Source organism: Amblyomma maculatum, chromosome 6 (genome assembly GCF_055883805.1).
Source record: "Amblyomma maculatum isolate TAMU_Amacu chromosome 6, ASM5588380v1, whole genome shotgun sequence".
Lineage (NCBI taxonomy): Eukaryota > Metazoa > Arthropoda > Arachnida > Ixodida > Ixodidae > Amblyomma > Amblyomma maculatum.
Genome location: NC_139349.1, coordinates 47,044,565 through 47,065,787, shown reverse-complemented (window position 1 = coordinate 47,065,787; position 21,223 = coordinate 47,044,565). Strand labels below are relative to the sequence as shown.

The following is a 21,223-nucleotide window of genomic DNA, read 5'->3' as shown; positions in this document are numbered from 1 at the left end:
TCGAATGTGTTAAACTTTTGCAATAAAACATAGGAGGCCTTCTGGGACTAGCACCTGAAATAATGGTGTAATTGCAGGTTAAAACCGTGATGACTTTCAGGCACCTCCACTGCGTACCTGTGGGGGGAGGGGGGCATGATGACGTCACGTTCGATGCCAGTAGATATCCAAAATAGAAACGCTTACTTCCACTGAAGAGAAAGCAAACGACACCGAAGACGGAGCTCACACAGCATTTCTTGGTGGCTTCTAGCGGCGATTGAAAATGGCGCATCTCACTTACCGTTATGCCGCAATTGAGGTTCGCCACATCTCCTACCTGCTATGACAAGAAGTGTGTTTTATTATCGGTTCCGCCACTATTTCAAATAAGAAAACCCTTGGCATGCTTTATTTTCTCGGCAGCTTTTTCGTCTGGGGACCCCGAACGACATGTTGGAAATTGATGATGATGATGATGATGATGATGATTATGATTATGATTATGATGATGATGATGATGATGATGGTGGTGGTGGTGGTGGTGGTGGTGGTGGTGGTGGTGGTGGTGGTGGTGGTGGTGGTGGTGGTGGTGGTGGTGGTGGTGGTGATGATGATGATGATGATGATGAGGATTTACAGCCAGTACAGATTTGAACCCCTGAATGTGGAGGAGTCCTCAGAATGTGTTCAGCTGATATTTAAGCGAAGAGCCTTGAGACGAAGTACAGGCATAACTAATCGGGAAATGTAGCAATAAAATTGTTTGCCGTTTCCGATCCACTATGTACCGCCCTGAAGCGTTTGATTAACCAAGATAACGCCTGGAACGTCAATGCAGTGGATTTAATCTCATTGTATAAAAGTGGGAACGTAACTGGATGTCAGCACAAGGTACGTGTATTAGTATGCTGGCAAATTTGATATGTAACCTATTCAGAACCTTCACAACCTAACAACGCTCGCCCTGTGGTTCCTCTGCTTCAGTCTTCGTCCTCGACGCTGTTTGTCCTTGAAATGAGAACCTGTTACATGTAAATATGAAAATATTATTTTTAGTAATACGGCTAATTAGTCCCCTTATTTTCCCACTGACAGGATGCGAGCAGTAGGCTGCGTGAGAGACAGTGTAAAGTTGACGAGTGGTTCTTCTAGATGCACGCATGAAGGCAGGGTTGGGGGAGACAGGGCTGCTGCAACTGGAAATCATAAAGTACGAATTGGTCCAGTCGCGTGCAAATCCACACCGCACAACACGCAACTGGGTTTCTATGAACTACATCCATCAGTGGCACTGTACGTTCAAATCTCCCTTTAATGTCTGTTCGCGCTCCTGTCTGCGCCCTGAATTTTAAGGCGTAAGTCTTTAATGGCTCATGCTGTCGTGGACAAAATGTGTCCCGCTTTGCGGCGGCTCTGATTGGCCGAGGCGGGGTGGCGTCATAGTGGTCTCGACCAATCACAGAGCACCACTACAGTATGCACGAATGCGTGAATTAAGGGCCATATGTCTATCAATGATCAATTACTAATCAATGATTAATGAAGTAATCAATAAAAATTAGTAATCAATGACAAATTAAGTAAATAACAATTAATGACTACTTATGTCAGTTAATTCACAAACTAAGTAAACTAGTAAATAATTGGGTAATTGAATAATTAATTAATGACTAATCAATGAATAAATAATTAATTACTAATAAGTGCTTAGCAGAATGCGGCACTCGGGCTTTCGCCTTTCACTACTTTAGTCGCTAAAGTCCCTCGTAATTTTGTTTTCGGCTTGGCTTACATCCTTCGTTGCTGGCCTTTAGTCGCTAATTTCTTTTTTTGGCTTGACTTACATCTTTCGTTGCTGGCCATCATTTGATTTCCAAACACTCTGAAGTACATGCATAGCAACCTAGCTAATTCAAGAACGCGTTTCTCGAATTTCAGCAAAGCGCTGCTATTCGAACCGACTCTCTAACCTTCAAAACAACCTACGTTACACTCAATTTCGTCGATGGACCCGAGCCGCGTCGGTCACTTAGCAGTCTGAAGAACGATGCTCTCACCGCCTCATTACGCCGAGCTCGCGCGTTTTTTCTTCCTCTTTTGTCAGCGGAAAGCCTCGAACCTCACAGTCAGTGCTCGCGCTGCATCAACTAACCGGAACGGGTCAGAATCTCCTTTCTCTCACCTCGCACCGAACTCCGCCACCTCACGAGTAAAACTTCGGATGCGTGTGGCTGGCTTAGCGCTTTGCTGCATCGTCCCAAATGAGGCGCATGTACCGACAAGTTCGACCAATGAGAGTCTCTCGAATGGGCGGAGACGTCGCGAGGTCTTCGGGCTGAGAAGGAGAGATTCACCCGCTCAACCGCCGAACACGGGTCGGAAAGCAGCCTTACAGTAGAGAAAGTTAAGGGGTGGCGGGGGCATGGAAAGGATCCCCCGCCTTCTCCTCCTGTGTGCTGCCCTGTCGCTGTGGTGCCCGGTTCGCGTCGTCCTCGCGAGATCGATTGCGCCCGGAAATGGAAGCAGGAAGGATGCTTGCAAAGAGCGGAAACGAGCCTCGGAGCATCTCATCTCGCTCTGTTGTGCCATGCAGAGCGCGCGTGCAGTGAGGGAAGGAGCGGCTTTTGGGTGCTAGCGGGTGGCAGTCTCGGGCCCTGCTTGTGTCAGCGCCGCTGAAGGGCCGGTATAACCTCCCTCGGGCACCACTCGCAGCACTCTTTTCAGCGCTCGAGGCGCACACCACAGCTGTATACTGGTGGTTCGTGCCACAGTAATGGGTCCCCGAGGGGCCCCTACGGCGCATGCATGCAACCCTGGTCCGGATTCTCCCACGGCTGACTCTGCGCGAATCGTTTCGTATAAAAACCCTTTCGGCATGCGGTGAAAAGAGCGCGCCGTTGTGAATCACGGCGAGAAAAGCCTCCCCCGGCGCCTGTTTCGGGAGAAGCATGGCGAGCTCATCGCTAGAGAGACCACTTTTGTGAGGGAAACGCGAGGTAACCCGCAGCGATGGGATGGAGGGATGGAGAAGAGGGGGGGGGGGGGGGGGGGGGGGGGGGGCTCTTGCAGTCACCGCTGCTGACGACGTGCTTACAAGCAGCGACGACTTGAAAGCAAAAAATAATTAATAAATAAAAACCGAACGCGGGGTGTGAAAGGATGGTCAGAGGATGGCACGCGCGCGCTTCTTGAGCAACCCGCCGGATGATGAAGTAGCCGCCGGTTTTCTCCGTTCGTAGCATTGTTGCAACAAGCGCACCCGGCGTTCCGGATAGCGAGATCATTAGTTTGTTCCTTCGCTCGTTTATATAATGCTCGAGCCGAGACAGACACCATGCGAGTCCCAAACTATGGTTACAGGAATGTTTATCTGGGATCCTTTCTGGAATGCATTCGCCTTCGGTGCAGTACGTCGTAGCCGAAAATATTAGCGTTCTCCTACTACGTAAAAAGAATTTTTTGTAAAATTATGAGTCTGTAAGCCGTATGGGGCGCATGAATTAGGCGGTAATAAGTAAGGAATGTCGTCGCAAAGGTACCACCTGCAGTTATTTTGCCAAAATGATTATGGAAAGAGTTCTACTAGTAGTATAAAACATTTACTTGTGAAAATGAATTATGAGTTAAGGGCGTAGTTGGTCGGGTCCTCAGGCCGGGACAGCGTTGGCTGAAGCCGCTGTCCAAGCCCTCGCAAGCAAGGTCCTTTGTGCCGCAAGGTCGGAGATTGACAGGGGCCACCTCCCAATCCGCCCATGTTTGGTTTTCTTGACAATCCTATACCATATGGGTATATATACAAAGGGTACCAAATGTTTCAGGGAAGGTGATCAGTAATATTTAAAAATAGGGCTTTTCAGATAAAGCGAAGCTTTTTGCGGCATAGTAATATGAGTGTTGGCGGACGTCGAAACACATGCGAAATATGTTAGCTAGTAAAGTTTTTAATAAAATTCTTATAGTTAGCTTTTTAGCTATTGCCAATAGGCGCCCGCTTGCAAATAGTGATTTGTAGCCGCCGTTAATAATAGCAATATCAGCTTTTAGGATTTTGAAAACGCAATTACCCTCGCCGCTGTGGCTCAACTATTTTGGGCACCATTGGGCAGCAAACGCGTCACATTGTCACGTGGTCTGCACTGTCCTGCCCAGGCTGGAACACCGGGACAATGCGCGCGTCTGCTGGCGTTGCGCTGATGAAAAGTGATAAGGTGATCCGATGGCATCCGCGGCGAGTGAGTGAGTGTATATAAGTGGAGGGGTGGGTGAGTGAGTGGCTGAACAAGTGCTAGGTGGATGGGTGAGTGGGTGGATAATTAGGTGAGTGGTTCAGTTGCTGGGTGATGAGTGAGTGAGTGGAAAGTGGTGGGTGGGTGAGTTAGTGGATTAGTGGCTGAGGGGGCGGTTGTGCGGGTAGCTAGGTGAGCGGACGTTTGAGTGAGTGAGTTCATAAGTGGCTATGTGGATGGGAGGATGAGTAGAGTGAAATTGGGACGATACTAGCATGAACAGTATACGCAGTATCGTGCAGTTTCGTTGCCTCATTTGTTCTATACTCTGATGCTCCATCCGGCATCCGTCTTACGACTTCTCCCTTCTCTTCGAGTAAACCCCTCACGACAAGACATATCCTGAAACGAAGCCCCCGTACTATTACACGCATCTGGTACAATGTCAGGCAACGTTATCGCACTAATACCAGTCAAAGGCAATCGTACGTGTTCATATTCAGCGACGTGCACAAACGATTATTTATCTGCACCACGATGGTTTCATTCACTAATCGATCAGTCTACCAATCACATAATAAATCATCCCCAATCGATCAACCAACACTACGTATATCACATACGCTATTTACAAGGCATCGATCATATCCCCGGTATCTGCTTCGACGCGACCACGACGCGTAGTTTGTTGATCATGCATTAGAACGCAGAGACGCCATCTGCTTTGTCTAACACGCATCAAGCCCTCACTTCTGGTGGCTGTCACATCGCATGACGGCACCCCTCAGATATTTGCGTTAGGAGGGTAAAGCTAAGCCGTTGCCCTATTTTCATAAAATACAACCAAGACTGCTCATTTGAAGTAAAACAAACATTACTCACACGTGAAATGTAATGTGTGATCTCTTTCGGCATTTTGTTTTGCCCACAATTGTGTCATTGTGCTGAAACTCTCTGCCTGAGACAGCGGTATAGATCGAGTGGCGCGGATAGAGTTGCAGCGCGCTGCGTGCTTACTGACCCTACTGAGCAAAGTAACTGATGGGACTTCATGTGAAAGTGGATGATTGTGTTGGTTGTGTACGTTAGCTTTCGAGCGAAGGTAAGCCCGCTCTCACACGGCCCACTGACTTTGCCAGCACAAGCGTTGGCTTCTCTGGCGGTTTCGGGTGCACGCTTGGACGCTGGGAACGGGCAGCTAAACTTCCAGCGGCTCCCAGAATCGAATTTCTTGCGTACGATCGACCGACGATCAGCCACCATATTGTGCACAGGAATCAACTCGCGCAGTACATGCTGCGTGCAGTAAAACACGGTACGTGCAGCAGCTACTTTGGTCATCCGATGAGAAGAGAGGAGTCGCTGGAGAAAACTTTGATGCTGGGGAAGATTGAGGGTCACCGGAAAAGGGGTAGGTTTGATGGCATCCCCGAGGCGCTGCAGATGAAGCTATGTGATGTTAGGAAGATAGTGAGAGACCGGAAAGCGTGGCGTTATATGGTCTATAAGGTCACGAAGAGTCGGACACCACTGAACGACTGAACTGAGCTGAGCTGAACAGCAGACGAAACGATACGAAAGTATCACATGAACACCTTTATGAGGCTATATTTATATTATCCAAATTTTACAACTGTAAAACAAAATGCGTTGTTGAAACTGTTTCTACATATATTTAATGTTGTGTAGGTTTACTTATTGGTCTTTTTTTTTTTTTTTGCGCGTTAGGCTAAAAGAATGAGCAAATTTCTTTAGCGAAGCCTCGCCGATGAGTACAGGCAACCTTCGCAGTACCATGATGGCACTACACGGGTGTAGCACAACCTCCTCGTCGCGCTTTACCCCTCTGTCTATTCTCGACAGTTCGCCATTTTGTTCAAATTGTGACGTACGGGGGCCATATGCAGCAGGCCAGTGTCAGGCTACGTAAGCACACAATCCAGTCACGCATTCCGATGAAAACAAAACAAAAAAAGAATCGCCGTCGTCTGCTACTATATATTGGCGCCAAGTATAAAAAACGACGCTGCTCCAGGAACCAAGCCGCTGCGGATGCCTCCAGCTGCACTGAGGCGAGTGAACTTTGTTGCGGCGTCGCAGTCTCAGTGTATCATGACATGCATGCGGTCGGACATTCTGTAGCAGCTATGGGCGAAAAAGCCGAGCGAGTTTACGAGACGCGGGAAGCGATAAAGCCGAAGAGCAAGAACGGCACCGAAATATTTGAAATGGTTTGGCGCTGAATGGGAGTGGAAAGTGGCATTGCTCCTCATTAGCGCCAATGACATCACATATTCACTTATTAGCGGCATTTGAATGCAGACACTAAAACGCGTCTCCCTTATTGTCAAAATTATAAAATGCAAAGCAAAAAAAAAAAGGAGCTTATTTTCTGGCTATAATTATTTTAAAGAAGCAAGCACAGAAAAAAAAAAATTGTAAATAACATTATGTGATTACCGCGTGTGCTCAAAACGTGCGGCGGAATACTTGTTTCTCTTTTTGTCAAACATAAGCAAATGGTGAGCCTGCATGCATACCTGAGCAAAATTTTGCATGAAACACATCACATACGTCAAGCAAACATGAACCATGTACATGGCGCATGCATTCGTTTATTGAAATAAAAGATGCTGTCAGCAATTTCGCTTGTTTTTTCCACCGTTCCAGCAAGTTTTCGATCGCGTTTTCAGGCACTCGAGAAAAACGGGTTTGTGTGCGTACTCGGACTGAACGGACGCGAAACGCTTTAAAATCACTGGATTAGCTGGCTTTCAGATAGCAATACAGAAGAAGCATAACACCTACGTGAGGGTACAGTAGGTACGCGACGCAATTCATATCAGAAATACTTCATACGTGACAATTTTGCCGTATTTTACAGCAGTAGACAGTCACACTGGACGCCGCCGTATTTCCTCTATCACGATGCCAGGTTGTAACCCGGTTCATCGGCAAGGTTTAGCAAATATAAATCATCTGGCAACCATTAACCAGTTTGATGACGGCAGCGTTCATGCGGTCGCCACTCCAATGCATGAGTCGAATGGGCAGCCTTCTTTCTACATAGATAGCTGAATTTGTTGAAAGAAAAGGCAGATAGAGGTTGGCCGGAATGATTCAAATCTGACCTGCTACTCTGCACTGGGAAAGGTGAAGGAGAGAAGAAAGAGGATCATTATGGGTGACGATATGGGAGAAGGCCTATGAAGAAATATACAGGCAAACTATAGAGGCAGTTCGCTTTACAAGCGAGAATCGAGTCCGGTGGCGCACAAAAAACGGCACGAGCCCGCACTTCGAGACTCAGTACATTACCTTCATGGTTTTCACCGGCATGAATTCGACTCTTCCTTAAGATCTCCCTCTCACACCGGGATACGGCGACAGCTTTTGGGCACAACGAGAACAGTATGCTACGCGTAAAAAAAAAAAAAGAAAAAAAAGAAAGAAACGAAGAGCTATCTTCATATGCCTGCTGAGGAAGCTACCATGTGAGCAACTGCGTCGCATAGCTATCCTTATATGCTTGCTGAGGAAGCTACCATGTGAGCAACTGCGTCGCATAGCTATCCTTATATGCTTGCTGAGGAAGCTACCATGGGAGCAACTGCGCCGCACTGCAGGTTCTGATGCTTTCCTAGTCAGTGAAAATAAAGAGCAGCTTCTCGCTTAGCTCTTTACATACCAGAAAAGCAGCTTGGGCATGTTGGTTATTCAATTGTGACGAAACGGCGCAGCAATTGTCTCTTGTTCCGTCCCGTAGCTACCTGCTGCTCCATCACAAATCCTTTTGTTGTGTTTCTGTCAATAGCGAGCACAGTGTAGACGTTTCAACACGTGTGCTGGAAAAGACTACACACCCTGTGTTCAACGTTTCCTCTCTTCATTTCGCACGCAGATTCATCAAAGAAGCTTCCAGACGTTCTTGAGGAATTCAAAGAGAATGGAGCCCTTTCCAAGTACAACGCCGAGGGGGTGAGTCTGCTTTTAACTGCCACTACTTTTCCTTAATATCATAGATATTGGCTAAATCGTATCCGTACAACATCCTTGCTCAGCGCCTCTTTCATTTGCTAACACCATCTTTAGAGATTGCTATTTGGACGAAGCCTTAATGAGCGTCATTAGTTTTATTAGTCACATTTTTGTCGCAGGGAAAATTTACAGCCACTGAAGCTCCACTTTGATGGTTCTTGCTCGGCAATTTAATTTACCTTAGGCTGTTTTTGTTGCCATGGGCCCCTTCTCTAGCCTGACTCTCTCCTCTCTTTCTCCGACTCCTTTTTTTCTTCTTTACAATAAAAGAAATCTCTCAAGCATTAATAACTTATACATTAAAAATATGATTGCCTCTTTTCGATTAAATATCGGATGCCCTCTGTTGAATTCATAAAAGCCAGAGAATATTTAATATGAACAAAATCAAATCTGCGAGTGATTTGAAATATTGTTACTGAAGGGCCATTGAACTAAATGAGCCGCCACGAAAAAGATTGCCTCCTATCTAAAAGCTGGATGTGCCATTGACCGCGCAGGTCACATATTAACGCCGTAAGCACCTTGATAACTCGGCAAGGGATTCTGGATAAAATTCAGAACAAAGAAAAGGAAAAAATCGCCAGTGCTTCCGAGTAACAACGAACGACGAAGCACCGATTGAAGTAGGCAGCGCGTTGTTCCTACATTTAGGTCCTAACATTGACGAACAGCGGTCGATGAGCCCTATCGATTTTGCTTTGTTGCTGACGCAACTGCAGCAAAAAATCATTAACGAATCTGAGGCATCTTTCCTTCGTTCCTTCGCTAGCTAGCTAAGGAACGTAGCAATGAGAGGTTTAAAAATACTTATATTGAAGGGCACAGAATAAACAGAGGTTTTCGAGCCCGCATTGTGTTTAATCCCTTTCATTTATTCCATGCTGCCTATCTGCCTATCTGATCGAAAATGATCTAGTCTCCGCACTGATGGAAACAATACATTAAACTTTTTTTTCAGTCGGTGTTTTCGAAAAGCTATATTTAGTGGCTTAAAAATTCTCTAAGTTATGGATAACAATCGATCGACGTGCAGCTGGTGCCAAGCAGACCACTGCGCTCTTTTATGATCGGTCGTCAAGCCATAGCTGGACTTCGTCGCTTTTTAGAGACGATGAAAGTTATTGTGCGTCAAAAAAACGTGTGCCAAATTATATCCATGAACTTTTTTCTGCTTTCCTGCCGATTAAATTTCTCTGTGACCTGGCCGCGATGCAGCACCTTGCTCCCTCAATGACTGTCTGAGTTCGTGTGATAAACTGGACAAGTTTCACAGCTCTCTCAGGCAACGGTCCTCTACATCTTTCATGTTTTAAGGGTCTAAGTGAACCCACACTAAACAACGAGCGCACTGGTTCGCTTTCCTAGCGAAAAAACCGTATGAGTCACAATAACCTCATACAGATTTCTCATACTAATTTCATGCTAAACTCATACAGTTATCACACAATCTCATATTTTTCATACGTTAAATGACATCTGTATGAAATGATATGAGATCTGTACGAGTTTAGTATGAGTTTATTATGAGAAATGTGTATGAGGTTACTGTGGCTCATAGGGTTTTTCAGAAACGTCCTCTAACCTTCTACCTGTCCCTGAGAGTGGTGAATTTAGCGTACCCTAACGTTGCGTTCTGACGTTGCACCGGTTATAGATGTTGATGAGTTTTGAGGAATCGAATGATGACAGCTTCCAGGTTAAGGATGCGAAATATATTCGCGCTAGCGCAATGGCGCAATGGCGCAAATAGCGATTAAAACCGCTTCGGCTATCAGGCTTCTCCGCACCACACAGCGACGCGTGGGGGGCACATGATGACGTCATTGACGGTATCGGTATGCTTTCCGCATAGAACTGTTTGGTTTGAAGAAGTAAAAACAAGGCTACCAAAATTGAAGGCCCTGGAAGCTTGTTTGGTGGCATCAGAAAAGGCACCGAAGGATGCGGGCGAAGGTAACGAAAAAAAGATTACCTTCCATGACGTCATCACTGAGCTTCTACGCAGTCCTTCAGTGCTGTGAGGAGAAGCTCGAATTTTAATCGTTGATTACGTCATCAGTTTTAATGATAGCGCAAAAACACTTTCCACAGCGAGCTTCTGTGCTTTTTCTGCGCTAAATTACAAGCGCTTGTCAGATGATAACGCTTATCACTGGACACATTTGCCGCTCCATTCGACTGCAAAGCTGTTATTGTTTTTTTTTTTCTTTTTTTTCTGCCATCGATCAATCCTGTTGTAAGCTTGTGCTACGTTACGCTGAATACGGAAGTGCGTCACTTAAGTCGCTTTCTTCCGTGTTCCTGGTCGGATGTCACACTGCCCGCTTCCACCTCCTCCCTACTTTACTTTCTTCATCCATTTTATATCACGTGCCTCCTGGACATTGTTTACGGCGGCAAACATCGTCATGGAAGTTAACTAAGTTGCATTTCCTTCTGATTTAATTAGCGCAGCGCCTTCGCTAAGGCGGATGAGGCAGTGCACAAAAAGAAAATTGTCACCGTTACTTTTTTGCTATTGCTTTTCTTTCGTTGCCACCTGCCCAGCAGACTGACACGACATTTGATGACGCACAATTTTAATGACCGCCGCTTCTCAAACTGACGCGATAATGTAGTCGAAGTAACATTAAGAGATTCTGCAACTGAGCAAACCACCAGCAAGCAAATTTAGGAGGGGCATTCAAAATGGGTAGGCGCTAGGACACGTAAATTCCTCCCGAAATCGGAGGAATTATTTATTAACAGTTAACGATGGCCCTCCCCTGCGCACCCCCCCCCCCCTATTTTTTCTATAACAGAGGTTCACAAACTTGCATTGTGCATGTCTGCTTTACGGTGTAGTTCGTACAAAGAATGACAAGACAGACTCTGGAAAGCTCCCACTTCTTTATTAGAATAGCTATGATAATCAGCACGAATTCTCCAGTATCTTCTACTAGCCGGAGCACTGCCAAAACAAAAACAAAAACCTATTCCATTCGGAAAACAAATACGAATAAGACGGTTCTCTAAAGGCTAGGGGGTAATTTACGTGCTAGGCATAACAGAATTGAACACAATAATTTCTAACCTGCTGCTTCCCACGCAAGCGAAAGCGATGGTGGCGCCCGTACACGATCGTTCTCGTAATCATAACTCCCAACTCATTTTGAGAATCGTTACTCCATATGGTTAAGCAGCCTCGTTTACGCGTCGTTAGGCAGCCTTTTTTTTTTTTCTTTAATGACTGCCGAGTACTGAAGTGCGAGTATAAATGATTCATTCGCACGTATTTTCTTCTTTGTAATTTCTGGCTTCATTTTCTTGCCCCGCCGCGGTGGTGCAGTGTCCCGACTACTGTGCCGGAGTTCCCGGGTTCCATCCCGACCGCGGCGGCTGCGTTTCGATGGAGGCGAAACGAAGTGGCGTCTGTGTGCTGTGCGATGTAGTTGTTGCGACTGAAGGAAAAAGGAAAAGAAAATGCACGGGCCTGCTACTGGAAGGTGGCTTATCCTGGCCTTGGCCCTGACGGGGCTGGGACAGTTAGGTCACCGCCGCTTGCGGTGGGGGCTAGCCGGCCATCGAATTTTTATCTGTTGTAGGCCGTCATTGCACCCGCCACTGCTTCGGTGGTGGACGACGACTGTTGCGGCACTCGTCTTTCTATCCCTCTTCTTTCTTCTCTATTTTCTCTTCTGTCCACGCGAGGCAGCGGAGGTGGCTCAGTTACAGAGCCAGTATAGCAGGCCCGTGCATTTTCTTTTCCTTCTTCCTATAGCCACAACAAAAACAACTGTAGCTTAGCCACCTCCGCTGCCTGCTGCGGACAGAAGAGAAAATAGAGAAGAAAGAAAAAGAACGACAGAAAGACGCGCGCAGCAATAGTCGTCGTCCACCACCGAAACGGTAGAGGGTGCAATGACTGTCTACACAGATAAAAATTCGGTGGCAGGCTAGCCTCCGCCGCAAGCTCCAGTGACCTACCAGTCCCAGCCCCGTAGGGCCAGAAGCAGCCACCCTCCACCACCTGCCCCTGTGCGATGTCAGCGCACGGTGGTCGAAATTCCTCCGTAGCCGTCAACTGCGGCTCCCCTTTTTCTCTTTCCACTTTCACTCCCACCTTCCTCCCTTCCCTTACGGCGCGGTTGAGGTGTCCACAGAGCAACTGTGACAGATACTGCGCCTTTCCCTTCCTGCGAATCAATTATTATTATTATTATTTATTTTCTTCGACGCTGAAGGACTTTTCGAAATGTGTCATTCAATTCAGGCTTGCGTTCAGAGCAAGGTAACAACGACCGTTAAGCGCACTTCTGGCATCCGTCAAAGCGCTTTATGTGTTATCACTTCGCATTCGATTGACATAGTGTCTTCGCTAAAGGGGCTGAGGCGGTGCACAAAGATACATGAAAAAGCGCGATACCGTTAGCTCTTCTGTATCCCAACTCTCGTTTCTCTGTACTAAATATTCGCACACTTATCTACAAAATACTAGGTGATGTTTAACTGGGCGAGCATGTTCATTATTAGCCTTAAGATTTCGCTTGAATCTCGTGTGCATGGAAGCAGAGCAGCTAGAAACCTTTACTTCTTAAGTGCTGTATTTATTTTCACCTGTGGCCGCTTCTCGAAAAGCATTGTAGCATCGCTGCCACTTTTGCGCCAGTCGTTGCAACGTTTTGGAAACTGCGGTTTACTTCTAGATCGCCTGATAATTAATATACTAAAAGAGACGAATAGCTGTTCTAGTTATGCAATTTTTTGTTTGTTTGAGTAATGTCCACTACTCATCTACGCTCTCGGTTCCGGCTTGTGTCTCAAAAGCAGTTAATTATGGTTGGTTTGGTTCGTGGGGTTTAACGTCTCAAAGCAACTCAGACTATGAGAGACGCCGCAGTGGAGGACTCCGGAAATTTTGACCACCTGCGGTTCTTTAACGTGCACTGACATCGCACAGCACACGGGCGCCTTGCGTTTCGCCTCCGTCGAAAAGCGCCCGCCGAGGCCGGGATTCGATCCCACGTCCTCGAGAACAGTAGTCGAGCACCATAACCACTGCGCCACCCCGGCGGGGTAGTTCGTTATGCATTCAATGCGCCATTAATTCCAGCCCGATTAGCCTTCTTTAAGTTATAAATCCGCCTACTTACACCAGTTGACTTTCTTATATGGTTTATACGCATTTTGCACACCACCGCGCTATAATCATTTATGCCGGGTACTAAAAACGCAGGGGCAACTAGGCGAAGCTCGTTTTTCATTACTATATCTAAAATATTTTCTCTGCGTATTTATTCTCTTGCAGTTTGGTTAAGCGCGAAAAAAATTTATTACGTTCTTTTTTTTTTCTTTTACGCGAACAATAAAGGAGAGTTTGGTGCAACATAGCGGCCGTGGCTGCTCCTTTTCACCAATTCATAAGAAGCACCTGGTCTGACGATATAAAGATCGATATAACATAACATAACATGATATATACACTACTAAATAAGATTACACGAGCACAAACAGTACACAGCACGTAAAACGAAGTACAAGCGGAAGGAGAAGTAACACTGATGAGTGATATAAACTCTTTAAACGTATGTAGATGCGTCTAAATGTGTGGCTCTGTACAGAACAGTACATTCTACAATATACATAACAGATATGTATAAAAAAGGACATAAGAACAAAAATAAGCTTATTTGCGGTATGCACAGCAAAGTAATTAACAAAGCGGTTGAAGCACTCACCAACGGCAAAACAAAAAATGAATAAATTTAAGCTTGCTTGTGCAAACACAGCAAAAGCAAATAACAAAGGTATTAATGCATTCACTAACCTAAAGGGAAGAGGTCTAACACTGACTGGGCCACATGTACTAAATTAATAGTCCCCAAGGTTGCCACTGACCTCAAGGAATGTCGTAATACGCCACAAGTGCTCGCTTCTGCAGTGCACACATCGGCTACGAACCTAATAGCTTTTGTAGACTTAAAGGTATTTTGTCGAGAGCGCTCAAGTATCGCAACCTGAAAGTGTCATGCACCCGGCAATCCAATAACAGATGAGCCACATGTTCACTTTCATGTCCACATGCACACCGTGCTTCGTCCACATGCGCACCGTGAATAACGTGCTTCGTGTAAGCCGTTCCCAAACGCAAGCGGTGAAAAAGCGTTCCTAAGCTTATGCTGATACCGGAATATTAAATTTAAACCGCAACAACAGATCGATGAAATGTAGATGAGAATTTTTATGGTTTGGCTGAAACCACATACTTATTGTTCATTTCATTACGCATCTACATCAAAAAGAGGTGCAATGCACTTTTCAAGAACAGAAGATCAGAAGTGTGGGCATTGAGGTGCGCTTGCCTAGCCGTCGCATTCACCTTTGTGTTTCCAGGAATAAGGCAGTGTACGTGTATTCATTGGAAAGCTATATTAAGCTTCCTTTTGGTAGCCTCGGAAAATTCTTTAAGAACTTCGTATTTCAGTCTATTCTTCTATTGTTTGGAACTAGCGCTTCATTCATTGACTGCCAGCTATCTCCAGTGACGCCAATATCAAGCCGTTGGTGCTAGTCGAGAAAAGGCAAGTAGTAGTCCCCGCCGATTACTAACGTGTCGGTAGAGTTTCGAGTGTTTTGCATCTAGTTAACATTATTCGCGTGCTTCTGATCTCAATGAACCCTGCTATCGCTATGCCTCAAAAGCCTGCTTATTAGATAAGAACGCCTAGTTTTAAAAAGTACTGGCAGGCTTCCCTGTCTGGTACCTCATGTATTGCACAAGGTTTCGTACCTGTCTGTTCGCACTCAGCCTAAAAGTGACCAGCGACTAATGAACAACTAATGGCAGCTATCATTATTACCAACTGTGTATAACAACTGCTGCCGCTGCAATTTTGCTTTTGTGGTAGTACTACACCAACACCTACAACTACGACTACCACGATTGTCATCCTGGCATCGCAAGTTTCTATTCACCACACTTAACAGCGAACACGAATGCGGGGGTTTTTTCTTGCTGCTTTTTGCCTCATCTCGTCGGCTTCAGTAGTGCCGCTTTGACGTAATGAGCCGTAGTACACGAGCGCTGGGCTTGTAACCGTCAGGGCTCCCTTTCATCACGCCACGCTACGTGCCTCAGCCGAAGGCCGGCCGATTTATCGCATCCACGCCAGGGACGCCGTTTCCGGCGCGAACAGCGGGCCCGCTCAAGTGGGGCAAATAAAGAGATGAACGGGAGAAACGGCACCACAAACCTACTCCAGTAGCCCTCTCTCCTTCTTTCTTCTTCCTCTCTGCAGCAGGCGCCGCTGCTAGCTCTGAAACGCTGTGCAGCTCCAACGGGCGCACTAACTTCGACAACGTTAACCTCGACCAAGTGCTAGGGGTCCGATAGCTGAGCACAACACGCCAATCGAGATGACCAGGCACGAGTGGTCACCGGCACTCACGGTCGAAACAGAAAAAAAGGATGAGAAATAAAAACAACCTGAAAGTACTCGCGCCGAGAGAGGTTGGATATATGAGCTGTCTCCTCGTGGCTCGCTACTCGACTTTGATGGCTACTTTATTTGTAGCTTTCCGGGTTCCTTTTCCGCGTCATTTTTGGTCAGAGTGGTACCTCGGTCGTACGACGCAGCGAATTGCCTAGCCCTTTTCTTTCCGGACACGGAAACTCCAATGTTCTATATTTCTCCTTTTTTTTTTTTTTTTATCCTTGAGAGCACCAAACTCGAGAAATATTGCCGTGACTGCAATGTAAGCCTCTTTCGACATCGTTGAAACGCGCTGTAGAAAGTTTTGATCTCAACTCCGAGAGTTATTGGGACCTTTCATTTTGGGGCTCGAAACTACTGCACTTGAGATATCCGTCTGTACTTGTTGCAGCGTAGAGACGGGAATTAATCTTAAAACATTACTTTTCTGCCAAGAATGCTGACAAGATGCTTCTGTCCTCTCTTTAATACGAAGAAATGATATATAACATTTTTTATATATTGGTCGGCGCTCCAGAATTTTTCGCAGCCGTAAAGTTCAAGTCGCTTTGTCCCTTTCCAGCGCGCCCATTATTAGAATTGAATATAGATGCTTATTCATGTTAGCCAGTGTATCCAGGTCTCCGGAATGTAAATTAGTTTTGCAACGCGATTCACACACTGTTAGTTTTCTACCGGCAAGGACGAAATTGTATTCGGGTCTGCACAATGGTTGTAAATTATATCGAAATGACAGGATTTGTCAAAAATTGGCAGAGGCTTAGCTTGTTTAAGCCCGGTAGGTTGCGAAAGCAATACCCTCCGAAAGCATTAGCTGCGGGTGACCGAGCATTCTTCTTCTTCTCTTTTTCGTCTTCCTCAGCCCGCATATAAAGCCCCGCTTTACCCACCGATATGAACGTGCCTTAGTGGCCTATAAGGGTAACGTGAATGCCAGGATCCTAGCAGGCTGATTCGGACATAACCGTTCCATGTGAAACGAGAGAAACACGTGTGTCACGTGGAGTGTGACGCCACGGCGTCACGTGGCGCTTCGTGGTTACCGCCGGGACCACGCCGACGAGCCGAGCTGGTCTCCAGTTTTTCCTCCGCTCGGTGTGATGTTATAGCGCCCGCCGACGCTATAAAGCGGAGGCGCTGAGATCAGCGTTGCCAGCCCGTGTTAGAGGAAAATAAAGATGTACAGCGCGTGCTCGGAGCGCAAGCACGGCATTTATCTGAATACTCCAGTCCTTGAACATAAATATTTAAAATCTACTATGCACCCTGGCCAATCCCCGCCGTGGGTATGTGCCATTTTGTCCCAGGTCGTCGTCGTCGTCATCATCATCATCATCACGGCATGGGCTGTTCAGAATGAGAAGCCCGCCACGCTGGTCATCTTGCTCCGGTGCTCCGCTGCGACCCTGCAAATTCGCAACAATGTCACTACGGGGGTCGTCTAAAGGTCGAACGTGATCACCGCCGGAACAACGCTCACGGCTCAAAACCTAGCGTAGTATTGCTATGTGTTCCCATGTGAAACGAGAGACCCAAGTTGGCAGCTCCTACCAGCTTGGGGTCGTCTACGGGGATCGTCGAAAGGTCAAAGGTCAAACGCGGTTACCGCCGGGACCACGCTGACGGCTTGGGAGTGCGAGTAGTATTGCTTTCGCAATAATAAAAATGCGCGGGATATCGGGATGGCTTTTCTCCGCTAATCCATTTAAGACAGGTCATCTGGGATAATCGTCAGTATGACCAATCCAGGAAACAGGAGGAGGCGGACAGCAGCCGAGAAGTGTCATAAAGCGTCGACTTTGCTGGCGCACTAAGCAGCGAAATGCGTGCGAAAAAAGCAGCGACGGCACAACACTAAACTTGGAGTGCGCCATTTCCACTAACTATTTGTACACATATTGCTCATCTATCGCATTAGCCTAACAAAGCCAAAGCAGATACCACGCTTGAAACCCTATGAAAGCTTCTACAAACTCAACTTCAATTAACTTCAACTGTAGCTCTACTTCCCAAACTGAGTTACAATCCTGGCTGCGCTTTTCCCACTTAATAAACCGGGAGAAAAATTGGTTTCAACATTTCTGGTGCGTCAACGCTGGGCGTAGGCTGCGGTGGAATTATGTGGCGTAGATGTTTTTGCGATACTCCTGTGTCAGGCTCACTTCAAAAGGGCAATTGCAACCCCCCCCCCCCCCCCTGCCCTATCTGCCTATATGTGAGCGTATAGTTAAGCATACATTGAGGACCTTTCCATCATGAGGTTGGCGATCATGCTTGCGTCGTGCACTTGCCCATGCCGAGTGGCGTCTTTCATACAGCTGTGCCTGCGGAAGACCGCTAATCAGACAAGATCATGCGATCCAAAGTCTCTTAAACCCGAAAAATGGCAACCTCTCTGCTGTGTACGCATCTGGTCGCCCATCTCGGATACCATGATTGAATAGCAGAGCTTCGGCATTCTGACGTTATGCGCCGCCAGCATGCTAATCCGTTACCGTTCGCACTTGACCCGACGATCTCACGTGACGTCGCCTCGCTGATGCGGTCGGCAAGCAGATGCGTCAGTGCAGATTCACTGCTAGAGGCGGAGCTGACGCGTCATTCATGTGCTCATTGGGAAGTCGCTACAATCAGCTCCCTAGCACCTTGTTATTGTTTGGCCATTGTGTTCACGGACTCCTTATAAACGGGCGTTCAAGTACTTCGTTGAGAAATGCCTTTTCGCTTTTTGCTACTATGGGCGCGGTTATCCCCCTCCTCCCCTTCCTCCTTCTATCCTCCTGGCCCACCACTCTCCTCCTCCTCCTATCCTCCTGGCCCACCAATATCACGTACCACTCGGATTGCTTTTTTAACGCTTCAGTTACCTGATTCGCCAAAAAGAGCGTCCAGTTCGCATTATTCGCGCGTGTTTCGCTTACTCTTATCGGGTCTCTGAGAGTTGTCTACACTTCTTCGTGTGCGATGCACAGGACATCGACCTGGAGGGCTTCCAGGCGTTCATGGACACCTACCTGGAGATGGACACTCCCCGGGACCTGGTCAAACACCTCTTCCTCTCGTTCGTCCGCAAGCCCGCCCCGCCGCGCGCTCAGATCGCCGACGGAAGGCTGCTCAAGGTAATTTCATGCGTCTTGCATTGCTGAACATCTGTCGGTGAGCTACTGCCAGTCTGTAGGACGAACGAAGGATGCTTTCGCATAGAGTTTTGCACCTTGGTTGCTTCTGTTTACGGAAGATCGCATTTTGTTCCGGCGTCAGCAAATACTTCCGAGCCTTGAGGATGCTTGAAATACTTGAGGATGCTGGGAAATTTTAGCAGCGTGATTTCCCTGCAAGCACTGCAGCAGCCTTCAGCTGCTTTTTATACGAATCATGCTTCGCGATAACTGCTTGTTAAGTACATTACATTCACTGACGAACTACGCAAAGTTCGATCTTTGTTGATTACTAGGAAAGGTTCAAGTCGTAAGCGTTAGTATGCTGCAATTATTGACGATTACTAAAATACAGCAGACAGTTCGGCCAGTGTAGTGGGCAGGCAACTAATTTTTAATTTCACCATGTCGCGCTGATATGACGTCGCTGCGTCTAATTATTTGTCGACAATATGGCTTGCGCATAATTATCCAGAGCCGAGAAAAAATGCAGAAAATAACGGCCCGAATACATACTTCACTTAGTACGCCATTTTGGCTTTCACAAAATTGTATCTTAAACGTTTTCATTATCTTAAACGTACTGCAGGACGTTGACCATCGGCCATTCACTAAGATAGCATGTATTTGAAATAGTATAACTAACTAATGAAGTGGAGAGCGATGCCACCAGTAACGTTATCGACGCGGTATGCTAATATACACTCCATAAAAAGTCAATAACATAGAAACAACGAGAAAAACAGGGTAATGAAGGACCACAGGTGCCCATCTTTCTTTTAGTATGCTATTCTGATCTTGATAAAGAAATTGTTTAATGGACTGTGTAGCATCCAAAAAGACCTATTGCATATGTGGTGCAAAAAGGCAAGAAAATGCTGTCAATGCACACCGTCCTCTCTTCTTGCCTGTTTGCATAGCTGATTATCTCGAAATGATTTAGGCATGCGCTGGTTTTGCGGAAAAGTTAAGGATGGCACTAGTTGTTCGACGCATACGGTCCGCTATGTGTCGTTGCAGCAGAAATTGGAAGCCTTCGTCACCAAATTAGCGTTCAAAAGTTCAACGTTGCCAAGATAAAGCATTTCCTTAAACAATGTTGTTAATGAAGCAAGCTTCTCGAGAAATAACCTTTCTAGCTATAATATTTCCAGTCTCAGACGAAGCCAATCATGAACGCGCACGCATCTTACATCTTCGGCATCGTGTGACACGCCTACTACATCGAGCTTAGCTGATTGAAAAGGAGAAAAAAGATTATGACAAACCTCTGGAAAATAACAAGTAGCCTAAATAACAAGTTTTCGAGATATAGATGTCTGTTTAAGCATTAATCAAAATTTCATTCCTACTTCATAACTAGGCGGCAGCTTATTTCTCCACAGAGATATCACTTTTTTAGCAGGCAAAAGAGCGCGAAAACGTCCTATGTCCTACGCTGTTTCATCGAGCATGTTGTGCCGCCTAGGCCAATCTCCACACTGGCATCGACGCGGCATGTAATTCTCGGGAAGCACAATTGCGGTACTTTTAAGGGGCTCATTAGTCATCCTCACTCGCAGTGCAGACATTGAAATGACGTTCTCTCTGTGATTACTCCCCACGCTAGTGCCATTCTTAACATCCAGTTTGTGAGCACGGGCCGGATCGCAGTTCATACCCACTGACAGAGCGTGTCGTGATTGATCCCTCCTTGCTGAATCGCAGCACGTGCCAATCGTCCAATGCCTACTCTCAGTCTCCCCACTTCTTGAAACGCAGCGGAAGCAACGAGGGCGGAGCGAAAGTTCTTTTAGACTGCGCACTTCGCACACGCTCACGAGCCGACTGCGCATGCCTGGAAGGCATCGGCTTACCCTCGTATCTTTACTCCCCTTCTCTAGCATTACATCGAGTGTAGCTGCGGCTGCGTTGTATAAGGCGCAATGTCACGCGACACATGGCTGCCCGTGGGCAAGAACTGCGATTCGATTCGACAAGCGCGTTCACTCAAGAGTGCTAAAGACTCTAGACGAGGTGCAGTAGCATAACAGTGCAAAATGAGATGTCTCGCGTACAGCTCTAGCACACCAGTTATGTTAACCATGCTGATCTCAGCGATAGGACTTGTCTATAGGAAAGACTGCGCTGGAGCCTTGCTTGGCCTGCTGGTTGTTCGTTATGCTCGAACGCAGCTTCATATGTCTAGGTGCCAGTAGAGTAGACGTTGCTTTGCCTGGGATCATGCATTTCGGTTCATGCATATTCGCTCCTGCCTCTGTTTGGGCCTGTTCTCGCTGAGTCGAATAACAAATTACTGCATTAGCTTTTTTTACTGTTTTTGCCTTTTAGCGGCATACTTGTA

General features: G+C 46.6%; 1 protein-coding gene across 4 annotated transcripts in view; it reads left to right on the top strand.

Moving 5' to 3' along the window:
* Positions 1-21,223, top strand: part of Dgk (diacyl glycerol kinase 1) — a 523,491-nt gene that overhangs the window by 407,263 nt on the left and 95,005 nt on the right. For all 4 annotated transcript variants that reach the window (XM_084606564.1, XM_084606561.1, XM_084606562.1 and 1 more), the window contains 2 exons: positions 8,110-8,186; positions 18,694-18,840. In XM_084606564.1, coding sequence (XP_084462690.1) covers positions 8,110-8,186; positions 18,694-18,840 — 224 coding nt within the window. The remainder of the gene's footprint in view (positions 1-8,109; positions 8,187-18,693; positions 18,841-21,223) is intronic.